The 19913-nt window shown below is 43.8% G+C and overlaps 1 protein-coding gene across 1 annotated transcript; it reads right to left on the bottom strand.

The window, feature by feature from the left end:
* Window positions 1-11294: 11294 nt before the first annotated feature.
* On the bottom strand, window positions 11295-19651 carry LOC103633283 (eukaryotic translation initiation factor 4G). The gene is made up of 12 exons (XM_023300574.1): window positions 19412-19651; window positions 19056-19247; window positions 18767-18945; window positions 18513-18650; window positions 18299-18357; window positions 18128-18187; window positions 16541-17893; window positions 16256-16442; window positions 13367-16184; window positions 12400-12594; window positions 11969-12318; window positions 11295-11864 (listed from the first exon to the last, which is right to left on the bottom strand). The coding sequence occupies exons 2-11, from the start codon at window positions 19202-19204 to the stop codon at window positions 11991-11993; spliced, it is 5466 nt and encodes a 1821-aa protein (XP_023156342.1). The 5' UTR covers window positions 19205-19247; window positions 19412-19651; the 3' UTR covers window positions 11295-11864; window positions 11969-11990.
* Between the last annotated feature and the right edge of the window lie 262 nt (window positions 19652-19913).

Genomic DNA, 19913 nt, shown 5'->3' with positions numbered 1-19913 from the left:
GATTTTGGACTTAAATGCAAAATGGACCCCAAATAGGATTCTATTCTAAGTCTGAAATTTCAGAGTTTTGGCTCAACTTTGGAGCCCTGTATCTTTTGAAATATAGGGTTTTTCCCCAAAGTGACCACAACAAGTTTGTAGCCCAATTATAGGAGAACAACTTTGCTTAAGAGTACAAGCCATGTTCTTGTGAGAAATTTGGAGATAATCATGTTCAAATTTGGACTGTCAGACTAGTACAGTCTGAATTTCAAGTTGACAGTGACTTTGCTCTAAGTTTAAGAGCCAATTCAACTGTGATCCAGTGCAAATTTGTGAATGAATTCCATAAACAAACTTGTAGCTGGTGGGTGGCACTACAACTTTGATGCAGAAGGCTGGTTCTGGTGCCACATAAAAACCGAAGGAAATCAAGCTCCAACTTGGGCTGTCAGATGGACTGAATGGCGATCTCATGGTACAGTAGCCTGATAGGATCAGAACGCTAGCGCGGCTTGTTCACCGCCGGTGACTTGCCGCCGCGATTCGTGCTGCTGTTGCCGCGATTTGGGCTCGGCTTGGTTGGATAGCACTTTGGGTCACGTAAACATCCTCGCCGTGGATAACTCCGGCCATAAACAAGTCCGGCCACCGTACATGCGTCACCGTGGCGGAGATCGATAAGAACGCCGGTGAACGCCGCCTCCCGGCCGTGCGCCGCGTGGCCTAGCCTCTCTGCAGCACCGCCGTGACACCTCAAGGCTGTCCCATCGTCGCCGGGGAGCCTGCCACGGCAATGGACACGAAATCACCGTGCCCCGGTTTTTACTTATCTCCGACCGCCACACGTCGCTGTTAAAATTCCCGGCCACCGTCGAAGCTGCCTATAAATTGAGCCCTCCCCTAGCTGCATAGCATCATCACCCACCCAGCCCCCAGCAATTGTTAGCAGTCGTGCCTCCGAGAGCTCGAATTTGGATTTCTCCCCAAAACTGTTTCCGCCACCGTGAACTCGCCTCACCGCGGCTAGCCCCTCTCCCGGTCAGTTCACCTCTTCCTCTTCCTCGTTCAAGTTTTCCCTTAAGCCTACGATGCTTGCCGAGCCACTGAATTGAACTAGGAGTCCATTAATCGCTGGGAACACGTCAAGCTAACCGCCATGCTTTCGGTCACCGTGGCTAGAGCTCCATAGTTAGTCTTAGATGCAATTAGTTTGGGGAAAATACTCCCCTGGTCATGAATTTGGGTTAGTCTTAGTCTCGACGCCGGTCATCGCCTCAATCGGCCGGTCCAGGACCTCGTCGGAGTTTCTCCGCGCGAGAACGCCGTCGTGGACCTCCCACTGCAAAGGAATAGAACCTGGGGGGTTTATTTGCAAAGCGTCAGTGACTTGAACAAATAGTAAAAGAATTCGTTCTCAGTTAACCAAAAACCAGAGGCCCTTTTTGCAAAGCCGCCAGGGCGCGGGCGCACGCGCGCGTTTTCCCTGGGTACTGGGCCGTCTGGGCCAGATGTTGCCCAGTACTATTCCTAAATTTTTCTTTTCCTTTTTACTCCAGAGCCAAAACAATTATAAAAAATGTAGAAAAATGGTAAAATTATGAAACCAATTTTCCTAGGTTCATTATTTTCCCTAGAATTTAATAAAAATAGTTTTGTGATTTTTAGGTTAAATAAGGAATTTTAAGGCATTTAAAGTAGTTCTAAGTAGTAGTTTTGGATTTTTAAAAGATAAGTTGTAATCCCAAAAATGCTCAAAATTTTTATATGAGTTCCTCATATTATTTAGAAGCCTTGGGTAGAATTTGGGTTGATTTAGACCTTGTTTGATCACCAAACCCCAAAACACCCCCCTTCCCTATGAACTCCTTTACTGACTCCGGAAACCCTAAGTTCTCGGAGTTCCGTGAGGGAAAATTGTATTCAAGACTTAGATAATAAGTTTATATTATCCTTGCACCCTCATGAGCATCCCATGGTATCCATTCTTATACATCTGTATGGTTATGATTAGAACGTGAAGAAGAAGTAGAAGTCACCGAAGAGAGGACACCACCACCCTCGGATTCTCAAGCAGGCAACTGCTTCTACTTTGATATTTGCGGATCCGAGCTAGACTCACCTGTTAACGAAGGCAAGCCCCGGTGCATGCAACCCCTTTCCTTGTGTTTTTAAATACTTTTCGCACACTTTAAGTCAAGTGAAATGTGCATTAAGTTCATAGGAATTGCTTGGAACCCTTTGATGCATTGCTTTCCTTGATATCCACACCTTTATAGATACTTCTGGTGAAGTATCAAAATTTGATTTACAAAAATGCTTAGCCCTGCTTAGATCTTGTGGATAGAGGTTGTCTTTTGCTATACTGCCTAGCTCAGGGGTTATCCTGAGGAAAGATGACTTCTACCTGCAAGAATACGTTCATTGAGAGCGTGGTGGGATCTTACTGCAAAGTTCCCTGTGATGCTCTTTTCATCCTAAGGAACACAAACAATCCTAAGGCTGGAAGTACTTAAATCGAAACTTGGGTTAGGAACAGGTGATGTTCTACCCAGGTTGATTAAGGATTGAATGTGTATGTAGGCGTGCTGATCAAGGACCCTTTAACTGGTCACATGCCTCGTCATGGGTAAGCCTTGCCTCGGGCAGACTAAGGCCAGAATAAGATAACACGAAATGGGCGTGGAGCGGTGGCGGGAGTAGCGTGTACCCACCGTGGCAAGAGGCTGGACGGTGGTGTATCTGTGCTCTCGGTTTGCGTGAACCTGATCTGGTCTTAAGAACCCCGGTGGCGGGTTGACATATGCAAGGGTTAAGTGCTACATATGTCGTGTGATTGGAGATCCTCAGCTGAGTATAATCGATTCGGATCGCCGTACCTTCGCGGTTATGAAGACTTGGTCACTTCCCTGCAACCTAAGTCAGGATGTGAACATTATGAATAAAAAGGATGTTGTATTGATGAGATAATGTAATTAGACTAGATGCAAACAGTGTCTATTAATATTCAATCTGGCGTTAAAATATTGAAAGTAAGGACTCACTTTAGTAAGCTATTTCTGCCAAAGTATCTAAAGTTGATTCTTGCTAAAGCCTCTCCTTGATTCCTATTTATCCAGCATACCCTTGAGAGTCTTTTCCTTAGTCGGGTAAGACTTGCTGAGTAATTCCATACTGAGGGTTTATTCCCTCGTTGTTTTTAGGTGAGGAAGTAGCAGATTTCTTTTGCTTCTGTACCAAGGTGGTTCCTAATGAAGATAAGCAAGAGTGAAGCGCGGGAGGAAAGGATCCTCCATTAAGACTTTTGTGTGATATCTGTCGGGAGGAGTTTTTACCTCCCTTGGTATGTGTAATAATATTACTCTGCACTCGTTTATATTCCTGGTCTGTAATAAACAACCTGATCTTACTTTTAATAAATGTAAGTTATGTAATCGCTTCCGCATTTCTTTATCTCCGATGTTCTGTAATGTCTGCATGACGGGTGAGACGTTCCTGGAAAGGTAAGGGAAGATACCGAGCTTGTCAAGTAGTTTAGGGGCACCTATAGGGTTGTCTGAGGTCCGTTAGACAAGGACAACTATAGGTGGGCCTAATTACTTGGGAGGTTCCGTCACAGACATCACCTCCATCCTGATCTGAAAGCAGAATATGTGATGGAAGAAGAGCCAAATGTATTATGGTTATCTCTTAAAACAGATATGAGTAGCAAAAGGTTGTAATCTTACCAGAGGCGAATCATGAATGGATCCATATTCGTCTGCAAGACTATAAGTCTACTAGTGATTACAACCATGTTGTTCATAAGATCTGTGCCCGCTTGCGTTTTTGCGGCAAGGAACCATCAGATGTGGATAAGATTGAAAAAAACACTTCAAACTATGATCCCATCTGATAGGGTCCTGCAGCATCAGTATCGTGTTCGCAATTATCAGACTTACTCTAAACTCATACATGATCTACTTCAGGCAGAAAAGCATGATGAGCTTACGATGAAAAATCATAAGCAACGTCGTGTTGGAGCTGCTCCTATGAAATACATCATGCTGTGAAGAATGAGAAGAAAGGGGATGGCCCCAAAAACCATCCCAAGAACTCTGATAATTCAAAGAAGCGCAAACGCAACAAGCGTCCGGATAAGCAAAATACAAAGGCTCCGAGGAAAGACACCCCCACTTCCAAGCAAGAGAAGTGTAAGAAGTGTGGATGCTTTAACCATCCTACTAAAAAGTGTCGCATTCCTTGTCATTTAGTGTCATTGTACCAGCAATCTCTTAAGGGAAAAAATGCTGAAGGACAGGGATATGAAGCTCAATTCACCACCCCACCTAACTTGAAGGATGGAGTTGGTTGCTCAAGCATGGCTACAATGGAACTAAGCACGACCAATCCTCCGCTTCTGACCGACACCGATTACATGGACTTGGACAATGCCATCGTCGAATATGCTTCGAGTGATGTGTTTGGAGACCTCAACTAGGATCCTTATGCTCCACCAGATATCATCTATCTGTAGTCTATGAGTGTGTGCAACAAGTGTGTTGTAATAAGTACCTAGACCTTGGTATTTGTGTGTATACTCCATACTCTACTGTATAATTATGTATGTACTTATATGTATAGTTAATTGAGTTCTTGCAATTCTTGATTATATAGATTATGCGAAAGTCAATCCAATGGAGGAAGAATTATGCCTTATAGACAGTGGTACCACCAACTCTATTCTTGGGGAAACAAAATATTTCCAAACACTCACAAAGAGGCCAGGAAATGTTTTGACAATCGCTGGGCGTGATGCGAAAATAGTTGGCTCTAGACGAGCGACTATTACGCTCCCTATAGGTACACAAGTCACTATCGAGGATGCTTTATTGTATCCCAATTCAACTCGTACCCTTCTGAGTTTTTGAGATATTCGGAAAAGTGGTTTACATATTTCTACTCATACAGAAAATAATGAGGAATTTCTCCTCATTTCCAAACCTTCTGAATACGGCGCTAACATTCTGGAAAGAATACCTTCACTTCCATCTGGATTGTACTACACATACATAAAACCAGTACCTCATGTTACGTACAAAGTGATTTTTCAGAATGTCGATTCATTCAAGACCTGCCATGCACGTCTTGGTCACCCTGGAATAGGGATGATGCAGAAAATCATAGGTAATTGCATTGGTCATGATTTAAAGTCTGCTAAATTCCCTAATCCATATGATTTTATATGTACATCATGTGCAACGGAAAAACTAATCTTAAGGCCATCTCCTCTTAAGATTCATGTTGAACCACTCAAGTTCCTTGAACGAATTCAAGGTGACATTTGTGGGCCCATACAACCATTATCTGGACCGTTCAGATACTTCATGGTATTAATAGACGCATCTACACGATGGTCACATGTGTGCCTTCTGTCTACACGTAACCATGCTTTTGCGAAAATCATGACGCAAGTCATTCGATTGAAGGCACATTATCCTGAACATCAAATCCAAAAAATCCGCCTAGATAATGCGGCTGAATTCTCTTCTAGAGCATTCAGTGATTATTGTATGGCCCAGGGAATACACATTGAACATTTTGTGCCTTATGTACATACTCAAAATGGTTTAGCTGAATCTCTTATTAAGAGGATCAAACTTATCGCAAGACCTTTACTTCATGAATGCAATTTACCTACTTGTTGGGGTCATGTCGTTTTACACGCTGCTGATCTTATTCAACTTCACCCAACTGCATATCATACCACATCTCCGTTGCACCTAGTATGAGGAAATCCTCCAAATATATCCAACAACAACAACAACAACAAAGCCTTTTGTCCCAAGCACGTTGGGGTAGGCTAGAGATGAAACCCCGTATGAAAACCTCAAAGCTCAACCCTCAAAGAAAAAGGGGAAACAAAGGCAAAGGAGAACCGAAAACGACGAAACGGGGGAACACATAAAAGAGATAAAACCCACAAGAACCAGCAAGGTCTAAATGGGCACAAGAAAAGGTCAAACGATTAAGGAGGAAAAGCGGAACTATAAATCAAGGTTCTGGCACGTGAATTGCACACTTCCACCCCTTCCTATCCACGGCGAGCTCTTTATCAATATTCCACTCCTTCAGGTCCCTCTTCACTGCCTCTGTCCACGTCAAGGTTGGTCGACCTCTACCTCTCTTCACATTCTCGGGACGCCTAATTATTCCGATATGCACTGGTGCCTCTTCAGGTCTTCGTTGGATATGTCCAAACCATCTCAAACGATGTTGCATAAGCTTCTCCTCAATTGGCGCCACTCCTACTCTCTCTCGTATGTCATCATTCCGGACTCGGTCTCTCCTTGTGTGGCCACATATCCAGCGCAACATACGCATCTCTGCCACACACAGTTGTTGGACATGTCGTCTTTTAGTGGGCCAACATTCTGCTCCATACAACATAGCCGGCCGGATTGCTGTCCTGTAGAATTTGCCTTTTAGTTTGTGTGGCACCCGGGGGTCGCATAAGACACCCGCCGCTTGCCGCCACTTCAACCATCCAGCTTTAATTCTATGACTGACATCCTCATCGATGTCTCCATCCTTCTGAAGCATTGATCCTAAGTAACGAAAAGTGTCTTTCTTGGGTACCACTTGCCCATCAAGACTAACATCGCCATCTTCATACCCCATGGCACTGAAATCACACTTCATATACTCCGTTTTAGACCTACTAAGCCTAAAACCTTTTGCTTCCAGCGTCTGTCTCCACAATTCCAACTTTTGCGAAACACCACTCCTACTCTCCTCAATAAGTACCACATCATCGGCAAAAAGCATACACCACGGTATATCTCCTTGTATGTCCCTTGTGACCTCATCTATCACCAAAGCGAAAAGATAAGGGCTCAAAGCCGACCCTTGATGTAGTCCTATGTTAATTGGAAAGTCATCGGTGTCCCCATCACTTGTTCGGACACTTGTCACAACATTAGTGTACATATCTTTAATAAGATTAATGTACTTTGTTGCTACTTTGTGTTTTTCCAAGGCCCACCACATTACACTCCTGGGTACTTTGTCATAAGCCTTCTCTCCAAATATATCCCATCTGTGGAAATTTGGATGTGCGTTCTACACCCCTGTATCACCGCCTCAGCGAACAGCTATGGAACCTCATAGGAAATTGGGTATCTATGTGGGATATCAATCCCCGTCGATCATCAAATACCTAGAGCCCCTTACAGGGGATTTGTACACAGCTCGTTTCGCTGATTGCATCTTTAATGAGGACCATTTCCCGGCATTAGGGGGAGAATTCAAGTATCCTAATGAATGCTTGGAAATCAATTGGGATGACAAATCCATCCTGTCCTCAGATCCTCGAACCCAGGAATCTGAACTTCAAGTTTAGAAAATTATAGAATTGCAACATTTTGCTAATAATCTACCTGATGCGTTTACTGACTACAATGGTGTCACAAAATCCTTGAATCCTACTGTTAATGCGCCCAGTCGAGTGGAGGTACCAAGAAAAACCATTCAACCATCTTCTCAACCGAAGAGGGGGAGGGGTGCTAAGCAGGATAATGCTTCTACTAAGCGTCAAAGGAAAGAGAGGAACATTCGATCCTCCAAATCAGTAAATGAAAGTCAATCACCAGTTGATGGACACCAAGTGGATATTGTACATCCACAAACCAGCACTCATGTGCACAGTTCAGATGTTGCTGGTGAAAGGGAAATAGGGTCAAACCTTTTCCTATAAATGATTTTGGTGGTTGATTGCCCAACACAAATAATTGGACTAACTAGTTTGCTCTAGATTATATGTCCTACAGGTGCCATAGGTTCAACACAAACCAATAAAAAGAACAAGTTAAAGGAGCAAAAGAAACTGAAGTGTGCCCTGGTCTGGCGCATCGGACTGTCCGGTGTGCCACCGGACAGTGTCCGGTGCACCGGGGAGATCAACTCTGAACTCCTCTGCTTCGGGTTTTCTCCAGCGCACTCCGTTAAAATTCACCGGACTGTCCGGTGTAACACCGAACTGTCCGGTGTAACAAGCGGAGCAACGGCTACTGCGTCAATGGTCGTCTACAAAAATGAACAGTGGCGTGAACAGTGCGCGGATAGTTCGCGTAGAGTCAGAGCAGCGCCAGGAGCCGCACCGGACAGTGAACAGTGCCTGTCCGGTGCCCCAAGATGTCAGAGCTCCAACGATCGAAACCGTCAGAACCCTAACGGTTGGGTGACGTGGCTGGCGCACCGGACAGTGTCCGGTGGCGCACCGGACTGTCCGGTGCACCCATCGACAGCAGCCCTCCCCAACGGCTGTTTTGGTGGTTGGGGCTATAAATACCCCCAACCACCACCATTCAAGGCATCCAAGTTTCCACAATTTGCATTCAATACAAGAGCTCTAGACTTCACTCTAAGACACAAAACAAAAGATAAAATCCTCTCCAAGTCTCAAACTCATTCCAAAGACTTAGTGGCTTGTGAGAGAGAGACATTTGTGTTCATTTGAGTTCTTGTCGCTTGGATCGCTTTTCTTCTTCCCCATTCTTGTTCTCAAGACATTTGTAATCAAAGCAAGAGACACCAAGTTGTGGTGGTCCTTGTAGGGGTCTAAGTGACCCGTTTGATTAAGGAGAAAAGCTCACTCGGTCTAGGTGACCGTTTGAGAGAGGGAAAGGGTTGAAAGAGACCCGGTCTTTATGACCACCTCAACGGGGAGTAGGTTTGCAAGAATCGAATCTCGGTAAAACAAATCACCGTGTCACTCTCTTCATTTGCTTGTGATTTGTTTTTGCCCTCTCTTTTGGACTCGGATTTAATTCTAATGCTAACCCCGGCTTGTAGTTGTGCTTTAAGTTTATAATTTTCAGATTTCGCCTATTCACCTCCCTCTAGGCGACTTTCAGCTGGTACATCGGAACACCCCATATCTACTCTTCCTGTGAATCAAGAAGACTTTCATGGGGTACAGGAGATTTCCATTAATTATACTAGTTCTAGAGAATTGTATTATCATAAAAATATGGTCGTCAATTCATGTTTCTCATCAATCATAGCTAGTAACCTTCTATCTGACCCAGACCCTAAATCCATGGCAGAGTGTCAACAACGCTCGGACTGGACCAAATGGAAGGAAGCAATTAACTCTGAATTATCCTCACTAGCAAAAAGAAAGGTATTCACCTCTGTGATACCTACACCTCCTAGAATCCATCCTGTTGGATTCAAATGGGTTTTCACCCGGAAACGGAATGAGAACAATGAGGTTGTGAGATATAAAGCAAGATTACTTGCTCAAGGGTTTACCCAGAGACCAGGAATTGACTACAATGAGACATATTCTCCTGTTATGAATGGAATAACCTTCCGGTATTTAATTTCATTAGCAGTACAACAACGTCTACTTCTGCAGTTGATGGACGTCGTGACCGCATATCTTTATGGGTCACTAGATTCGGACATATACATGAAAGTTCCCGATGGAATACCTGTACCGAATAATGGCAAAAATCGTAACATGTTTTGTGTAAAACTCACCAAATCTCTATATGGCTTAAAACAGTCAGGGAGAATGTGGTACAACCGACTGAAGGAATTCCTTATGAATAAGGGTTATTCTAATAGCGATGATTGCCCATGACTCTTTATAAAGAAATCTTCTACAGGTTTCTGCATCATATCAGTATATGTGGATGACTTGAACATCATTGGCCATAAACGTGATATTGATGAGGCACGCAATCTTTTAAAGACGGAATTCGAGATGAAGGATTTGGGTAAAACCAAATTTTGCTTGGGTTTGCAACTTGAGCACCTTCCCACGGGTATTCTCATTCATCAGTCTGCTTATGCGCAGAAAGTATTGAGTAAATTCAATATGGATAAAGCATATTCGTCTAAGACTCCTATGATCGTCTGTACCCTAGAAAGGGATAAGGATCCTTTTCGACCACGAGACAAAGGAGAAGAAATTTTGGGTCCCGAGTACCCATATCTTAGTGCAATTGGAGCACTTATGTATCTAGCAAACAATACAAGACCTGATATTGCTTTTGTGGTAAATTTACTTGCTAGATATAGTGCATCCCCTACCAAACGCCATTGGACTGGAATCAAAAATATTCTTCGATACATCCATGGCACGGTAGATCTCGGTCTATTCTACGAAAGAAATCAAGATCCTAGCCTCGTAGGGTACACAGATGCTGGTTATCTTTCAGACCTCCACAATGGAAGGTCTCAAACTGGGTTTGTATTTCTGAATGGTAGAACTGCTATTTCTTGGAAGTCATCCAAGCAAACTCTAGTAACAACATTCACTAATCACTCAGAGATTTGCCTTGTATGAAGCCTCACGTGAATATGTGTGGCTTTGAAGGGTGATTAATCACATTCAATCATCATGTGGGATTCATTCCATTGAATCACCCACCATTTTCTATGAAGATAATGCAGCTTGTATTGCTCAGATGCAACAAGGTTATATCAAGAGCAATGTTACCAAACATATCTCCCCCAAGTTATTCTATCCTCATCAGCTTCAACAGAGTGGTGAGATTAAGGTCATGCAAACTAAGTCTTGTGACAATCTCGCAGACTTATTCACTAAGTCACTATCCTATTCCACATTTCGGATATGTGTTAAGGGTATTGGTATGCGTCGACTTAGAGATTTGCTTGCATCAGGGGGAGTATCTCTTTGATCAACCTAATACTAACATCACATTGAACTCTTTTCCTATATGAGTTTTACTATCATGTTCTCATGTTAGGTTTTTAATGAGGCAATGTCAACACAAGCATATGTCAGTCTCTTGATTTTTTTTTCTATCAGTGTTTTTCGATAGAGACACCAAAGACATCATATATTGTTGATCTTTCTCCAAATTTTTTCATTAGCTTTTTCTGGAGTTTACAAAGTATACTATTACAAACCTCCTCTTTGCTTACAGGTTTTTAAAGGGAGAATATACATGATGGACAACTGCTTAAGAAAAAGTATTACATGATGTAAACAGTTATTACTGCACTAGTCGCATGAACTAAATGGTCATGGGATATATCCCTTCGTACATTCTCCACTTGCTTAAGGAAAAGTGTTACATGATGTAAACAGTTATTACTGCACTGCACTAGTCGCATGAACCAAATGATCATGGGACATATCCCTTTGCACATTCTACACTTTCGCACGTCTTCGCATGTGACTTTTCACTTGTATGAGAATGCAATAAAAAAAGTGCTCTCAGTTCCCATTTTCACTTTCACCAATTTTACTTTCTCACACTCATTACGTTCCACGCTAAGGAAGAACCGAAATGACAAAATAGGGATGGCAAAGTGCCCTGAGCCTGAGCCCAATCATACATACATCAGAGAATCCGAGGCATCAATTCTCAATAAGTACAAAAACAAAGAACGAGGAAAAATAGCAAATTACAGCAAAATTTAAGCAACATCAACATATTCAGACCATCACGAGAAACATTGGCTATCACGAAAATGCCGCTAAGTTAACCGACTACCAATTCTGATCACAAAGGAGTATTTGGTCAGAAGCCCGCAGGAGGCATTAAGTTCAACCTACAGTTCCCCCAACTACCAACTAATATTGGTTAGCAGACTTCTCCCTGTGATCGCAAAAATATTCCCTGATCCTCTTATGGGGGCCTAGCTAGCTGCTTCCCACCCATGACCCTTCATTGACAGTAGTTTACAACCAGCATCAACTCTGAAAAAATGGGTGACCCATCGCCTTCCATCTTATAAATAGTGCACGATCAGGTACAGCAAGTAGGAGTAGCATCAGAGGAATTTTTCACAGTACATCAAAAAGGCCGATGGGTATTTGCGTGCGAACAAAGTAAACTGCTTGGCGGCCGCACCCATTGGTGAATCTGTAACCAGAAAAAGTAGTTCAGAATGTTTAGTTCAAGGTTAAGCCCTGAGACCAAAGAACTAGCAAATAACAATATTTACACCGGGGCTAGAACAGACTTACCAGGTAATAATAACTCATGTAGCTACATGAAGGCATCCAACTTTGATCGCTTAAGATGATGTGGTCTGAAATCAACCAATTTTAAACTCGAAGTTGACTTAACCTCATTCAAGAATGAATCCCCTTTGTCTGATTTTATGGAATCCAGAACAGCACCAAGGATGTCAGCGGCGATGCCATCTCGTATTAGATACCCTGGTTCTTCTCCAACTTCTTGAATCAATTTACCTACCTCTTCCAAGAGCAATATGCTTTCCTCCACAAACCTTGCAAAAAGTCGTCCAAGGTACTCGGTGGCCCTTGGAGCATCACTTAGAGTATCTTCCAATAAGGTAAGAACAGATGAAAGGCTAAAATAATAATCATTTAGTCAGTAATGGTACAATACGGACAGAGTGACGATATACTAGAAAGTGTGAGAAAGCACCTACCCATCACTGAGTTGTTGCTTGCTCAACAAATTATGTCGACCACTGCAAAGGCTGACGAGAAGTTTAGCCAACAACTCTCTTTCCATGTCTTTTCTCTCGAAGGAATCATTTACCCAAAGTGATACAACAGAAGGATAGAAACTCGGAGCATTCAGCTCCTCAATACACAAAGCAACCTCCTTTTCATCTTTTGCACTGCCCAAACAGAAGCATATAATGTTAGAAACAAAATTGGACAGTGCGGGGGTGCCAAAACTAGCTCTTTATGACATAGCAGGAGAATTAGAACTATAGAATGTACAGGCAAAACAAACAGTACAAGGAAAGCATCAATCCATAATATTAGTTTCAAAAACATAGTTTGCAGATATCTCTGGAGTAAAACTCTCTGGGAGTAATAACATGTTTCCTCAGCTATTTCTAAATGTGTACACTCCAATACATAAGAACAATATGCCACCTAATCTCAGGAACATGAGTAAATTAACTCTAGAATTTTTTAATAAAAAACAGAAATTAAGTAAATAAATACATTTTTAAACTTAGCATAGTAAAACGTGGTCCTGCCTATCAACTGTAAAATGCTTATAAACTGTAAGGCCCAGTTTGTTTCCCTTCATTTTGAGGAATTGGAAACTAAATAATGGAGTATGCTATTTTTCTAGAATGTGACATTCCACAACTTTCTAAAGTTTATATATAAGTCTCTCAAATTCATGAGGTGAGAGATGGAAATTGATTCTATTAGATTTGCGTAGATTTGAATGCTACTTTTCTAATGTACAACTTATAGCACTCTTCTACTTGCTTCTTTATAGCATAAGTGTCGTGTATGACTATCTCCCTCATATGATTTAGGATAATATATAAATATATTACATATAAATATAATTAGTTTGTGTCTAAATTATGATTATTATAATGAAATTCAATTCCAACGAAACAAATGGGGCCTATAAAGTAATACCTGTAATATTCCCGAATGGCCAAAACAGATTTTTCTCTCAATTCATCCTCAGAATATGATTTACTTCCTGGACGGCCTTCCTGGCTGGCAGGCCTCTGTGAAGGTCCAGCAGATTGACTAGAAGCAGAAGTTCGGCCAGAGGTTCGATCTGGAATTATTGAGCTAGAATCTTCTCTTCCAGATGATGATGTCCAATCAGTCACAGAGTTATAACCATTAGAACCAGATAATATTCTCCGGTGGTCAATAACAGAAGGAAGTTCAGTATTTGATGCTGGTGACAGCCCTCTTATAGACATACCCCTAGCAAGGCCACCTTGTGGCCCAAGAGTGATAGCTTCATCCTTGACTACACGCTGGGGAAGAACAGTTCTATTGTCAAACTGGTTCCTCTCCTCATATCGGATGTCTTGTGAACCACGCGAGTGTGGAGGCATTCCACGAATGCTCCCTTGTTGGGAACTTGAGGATGCTAACGCAGATGAGCCACGAGAGCCATAATCCATAGAAGGTGCTCCTCTTCTTGAAACAGAACTAACAGCTGGACCACGTCCTAGCCTACTTGACTGAGCATGTCTTTCTTGAGCTGCATCTCTGTGCACCTCCTCAATCTTCTTGGGGCCTTCAACTTTACGCCTCTGTTGCCATTTATTTCTCCTGAGGTCAATTGAATCTCTCAACATAAACCTTACACGAGAAGACAACTTCTGACTTGTTGACATCTTATGCATCATACCAAAATATGCATCCATGTGCTCCTTTGCCTTTGCACGATCAATCATCTCACCAATTGTACTCATCAATTTGCATAGTGCTTCAATGTTCTCCTCATCGGGATCATCACAATTTCCAAACAATTTTTTAATGCACTCATGCATAATCCTTTCTGTCAACATTTTCTTTTTGAACAACTCTCCGATTAACCTAATGTTTCCCAGCATGCGCCTTCGAGCACGGATTCTCTTTTCCTCTCTTTCTTCTTTGGTCTGTTTGATCTCACCTTCCTCTTCTGTTTTATCAGCTTCAGCTTCTTCCCTTTCACCTCTCTCAAACTCCTCTTGGCATTTATTCAAAAGCAATCTTTTGAATGTGATCTTTTCATTGTCTTCACTGAAGTCAGGCAAGGCACCAGCCAGATGGAAGCAAAAATTAGCATACATTTCACAAAAAGTTGGTTCCATCAAAGCTTTGTCAAATATCTGTGAAATGACCCCAGTAAGAGTTGCTACACTGTCAATGTTGACTTCCTTAACTTGTTCAAACAGTTTTTCAAAGTTTTGTGGAGTCAGCTTGTTAAGAATGCCTTTCAACTGCCTCTGTTTCGCCTCCTCCTCATCAGAAACTTTCCCAACAACATACTTCCTCTCTGCTTTGTGCATTGTTTGCATGGGTGTGACAGGGGAAGGCATGAGACCCTTTTGCTGCCATCTATCAGAATCAGAGCCGCTGCGAGGTACTTGAGGCCCAACAGAATGCACAGGTCCTGCAAGAAGACCACCACCATATTGATTTGATGGTTGGCCACGTGGATTCCTTAAAACACCATGATTACCTCCTGAGCTACGGTAGTTGACAACTGATGTTCCATTTGGCAGGTCCATGTGAACATCACGACCAGGACTGAGAGGAACACCCGTCTTAGTCCACCTGTCGTCAGTCATGGCAGCACCACGGCGGTCACCACGAGAAGTTGGGCGGTCCAAACCCCTTCCAGGACTAGGGTAAGGTTCCCGGTCAACAACATAAGACTTTCCAACCAAATTATTCATTATTGCATTGACAGCTTCATTCATCTGAAATCCAACAGGAAGACCAGTACAGTGGTGTTGCAAGGTCAACAGAAAATCCCGTGAATATTTCTTCCTGCTGTTTGCTTCACTTGTATCTGAATCTAGCACTTGGGTGGTGCCAGCCTGATTTCCAGAATCTGGTGCCAGCTTTGGAGTAGACATGTCTGCAGCATCTTCCCAATCATCAAGCTCAACTTTTTTCTTACAATCATCTGCAAACGTACTAACATCCCTTTCTGCTTCATCAAGCAGCACATGTGTTGTGTCAACTATTGAAGAACTATCAGCACCATCTGCAGTACCAACCATTTCAGACTTCTCTTCTGGTCCCTTGTATGCATTATAAAGATCTGAAGACCCAGCAGCATCAGCCTTAGCAAGCATTTCCTTTTTCTTCTTCCTCTTCCCAGCTGCGGACTTTGACCTGGCGATCTCAACACTAGGCTTTTCCCTGGATACTGATCGAACTGAAACTGTTGGTTCAGCAGCCTGTTGATCATCAGCCCTACTCTCAGATTTCAGTTGTCCCTCAGATGAAACTAGAGGAACATTGCAAACAGCTAGGTCTGTTTCTGGACTAATATCCGAGTCACCTTCGTCATTGGAACTTTGAACAGTAGGCTCTGAAGTTCCAGTTCTCACTTCCACAGCATTGCTATCAAGAAAATGTGAAGTCTCAGAATTCTTGGAAAAGTTATTCATCATAGCTTGTTCCTCAGAAGCAGATGGAGCAGACTCTTTCAGCAACTGCTCCTGATTATTTACTATAGGGGATGCATATGAATCATCAGTATTAGAAGTCACTGCTGATGCCTGTTCAGTAGGGTCCACTGCACATGCATCAGGCAATTCATGTTTGGTAGCATCAGAAGAAATATTATCCTTGCTAGGATCTGTCGCAACTTCATCAGTCCGCTTCCTTTTGTCACATTCAACAGCCAAAACAGTGAAGCTTTCTACTGCAGGCTCACCAGTACCCTCGGGAGATGGTCTTCTTGAGCTTCTATCTGTCCCAGGAACATCAGCAGCTGCCAACGTAAATGAGTTAGAAAAAAATAAGAGGCATCCCTGTACAATTCTAAAAGTTTCAAGATCTCACCAGTTACTGCTGTGCTGTTAGCATTCACTGAAACGGTCCCTGGAAAGATCCTACTTACTGCCAGTGGAACCGTTGAGCATGAAGATGAGCTGGCCAAATCCAACTCATTGTTCAGGTTGTTAGTTTCCTGGTGATCACTGCCTCCAGCCTTTACAGTTTGCACCTTATCTTCAACAGATGAAGCTGACTGGAAAAACATACAACATACAAACATGTGAACAAAAGCAAATGCTGCACTACGAAAAACGCAAACATAGCATGGCAAAGAGGCTGACAACAACGTACATTCGGTGGTTCAGATGAAATCCTGACATCCTTTTTAGTGACAATTTTCTTGTTATCATTAAATGATCCAGTCCTTTGAATAGATTCTATGCTTTTTCCATCAACTCCTGCCACAGGTGAGACTGAATTCACAACAGGAGATGATGTCACTGAAGTTTGTGATTTTGCACCATGAATTGGCAAGGACGGGCTTATTACAGTCGAATGCTTCACTGTGACTAAAGGATCGTTACTCTCCTCCTTCTCAAGGATTGATTTACTAGAAACAGCGATCCCAGAAACAATTTCATTATCCTTTTGCCGACTTGACGCAGAATCCTCAGCAGCACGTAACTTAGGAGGCTCAGATTTAGCTGGTGGAGCACTTATTGTGACATGAGTACTAGATTTTTCAGTCACCAACCCAATAGGGTGCGGTTTAACTGTATATTGGGACTGAGCAGATACCGGAGGCACTGCAGATGGACTGATATATGTCATCGCTTGCCCAGACTGAGTGACAGGATAATTATATCTAGGACCTGAAGATCCAGTAGCAACCTGGTTCACACCAGCTGTAGTAGGGTAATACATTCCTGACTGATTGTAGGAACTCTGTGGCTGATGAAAGAAGCCAATATGAGGAGCATAATTACCAACGGGCTGGGATTGTTGTGTCAAGCTCGGTGCAGCTCTCTGCCCAGAAGAGTCCATCCTCTTATCGAGCTTCAACTCTTCATGAGTGTCTGGATGAGTAATTTTTACAGTAGTCTTACGTGCAGCAGCATGCGTGTTTGGCTGTTGCTGAGCATATTGTGATGCGATGTTCATAGGAATGTTTCCCAACTGTGGGAATTGGTGAGCAACGGAAGGAACATAACCCATACCCTGGCCAGGATGCATCATTGCTTGCTGTTGCAATTGATGATGCTGCAGAGTAGGGGCATACAGCTGCTGTGGGACTTGTGTACTACTGCCTGTCAATCCCATTGACATTTGATATGAGCTAGGCACGACTTGAGGCTGCAGTTGTGCCCCATGACCACCAAACTGCAAGGAAACTTGTGCCGGCTGGTGATGGAAGGGGATCGGCATCTGAACACCAGGAATTTGAACGGTAGGTCTAAGAGATGTAACATTAGGGACAGATGGAGATGGGTGCACATCTCTTTTCAATTGCGATGTAATATGGGGATTGATGGAGTTATGTTGGCTGGAACCAACAGCTTCCTTTCTTGCTGACTGCTGCTGTGGCTGCTGGGGAACCTGCTGCGGCGGCAGCTGTGGCGGCAGCTGTGGCTGCTGCTGCAACTGCTGCTGTTTCAGAGCTGGTTGCACAGGGGCAGGTGTAACCTTAAGTTCCTCCACAAGTGCCTGAATAAGGTATACAAGCAAAATAGAATATTTTTAGAGCACTAGCAGATTTAGAACGCGTATCAAATCAATACCAATAACACATGCAAAAGGAACTGGCTGTGCTCCGGAAGGCAAATTAGTCATGGGACATCAATATTTTTGTAGGTTCTAGCAGTCCAATAAACAAGCACTGAACCAACAAATAAGAATACATACATCAGAATATTGTATAAACAAGAGAAGACAAGATACCTGATTACGTTTTTGTTCATCCAAATTTGGAGGAGCTGAGCTTGTCCTGGCAGGAAATTGCTGTACAAAATTTTATAGATGTAATGTAAGTAGAAAGCAAAAGGTAATTGCTAATACAGAGAGCTTCATGACCCAAGCTGGAGAAAAAAAAAAGAGATAACAAAATCATACCGGTAGCCCATTCATATTTATACTACCAAACTGAAAGTTAAACCCCTTTGATGGTTCTCCTGTAAAGAAATAAACAACAAGAAGAAGGTGGTTAATGATGCAGTATATACCTATCTAAAATATGGTTTGAATAGCCAGAGTGAAGGTGTACAATGCCACCATAGATGGTAAAAATGCACATGCAAGAACATGTAACAGCGTATATAAGGCAAACCTTGCGATCCTCCCTGAGGAAGCGCTGTGTTAGAGTTTTTTGGTAGAGCCCTTGGAGCAGCATGTGTAGCTTTCGGTAGTGGTAACGGCGGATTAGCCGGTTTCTCGCTGGCAGACAATGAAGATGACACATGTGGATCTGGTGAATCAAAAAAAAACATGTGCAATCAAACGAAGGAACACATCATGTTTATCAATCCAAACGGCACCATTCCAAACACAGTACAAGATAGCGGAACAGGACACCTCACTCACCCTGGTGTTGTGGCCGTGATGCGGAGACAGGAACATGCACGGCTGCATTCTGAGGCGCAGGTGGCGGGCGCGCAGGAGTTTGGTGGGTGCCAGGCGCTGGTGCAGGCTGGAAGCCAGTGGTGTCGGGCTGGTTCACCACCCTCTGGTGCCCGCCGTGGCCATTGCCAGGCTTTCTAAAGCTGCAATCAAGATCCAAAGTTCTCATCAAAACCCTATCATCCCTGGCGAGATCAACCAATCGTGCGAAGCAGAGGCAGAGGGCAATCAATCAAATATGGCAGTAATTTACCTGCGGTTGGATGAGAGAGGAGGCTGGCCTGAGGAGCCCGCGCCGCCCTTGCCCGCGCCACCGACTCCGCCTCCGCGGTGGCCGCCGAAGCTGCTGGACCGGCCGGGTCTCCTGGCGTGCCCCTCGCCCCTGTCCCCTCGCTGGGACATAAATCCCCTTCTCTCCTCACCGATCTCCTCCTCCTTCTCCTCCCTACGACAGCCCTGATCCAATCACACACCGGAACAAAAATAAAACATAAAAATCACCCTTACCAACGAAATCGCAGCGAACCCTAGTGCGTATCTCTCAGTCGCTGAGCGCCACGACGGCGGCGCGGAGGCGGAATCACGGCGGCGGATAGGCGAGAGGCGTACCTGGGGGCCCCGGGGGCGGCGGCGCCTAGGGTTTGGTCGTGGCCAGTGCGTGTAGGCGACACGGCGGAGTTGTGTTGGGTTTGTGTTGGGGGATGGGGAGAAGTGTAAGCCAAGCGAGAGGAAGGGAGGGCGTCCCTCTCTAGTAGTATGGCCTGGCCAGCAGCTGCAGCAGCAACAAATCGAAGGCGACGATTACGGAAGGAACAAAAAGTGTAACTAATCGTATCTGAGGTGAGCTTAAGCGGTCAAGGGGCCAGATCGGACGGACGGGGCTGGGTGGCTGGCGTCCGCTCGCGAGGCCGCGATGTGCGCCTTGATCCTAGTTGGTAGCGGGCAGCCGGGCACCTGACGCGAGCGCTATTTGGGTTGGGCCGAAAGGGAGTACACGATGAACGCTGCTGGGTCCGGGGGCTCCAGGCTCCTTCGTTTGGTTCCCCTTGTCTTCGAGGACATGTTTGGGAGAGTTTGGTTGTAGGCTTGTAGCTTCGGTTTTTCTATAAAA

The sequence above is a fragment of the Zea mays genome, chromosome 7, assembly GCF_902167145.1.
Source record: "Zea mays cultivar B73 chromosome 7, Zm-B73-REFERENCE-NAM-5.0, whole genome shotgun sequence".
Lineage (NCBI taxonomy): Eukaryota > Viridiplantae > Streptophyta > Magnoliopsida > Poales > Poaceae > Zea > Zea mays.
Note: the sequence above shows the minus strand (reverse complement) of the source record. Positions and strands in the feature narration are given on the sequence as shown.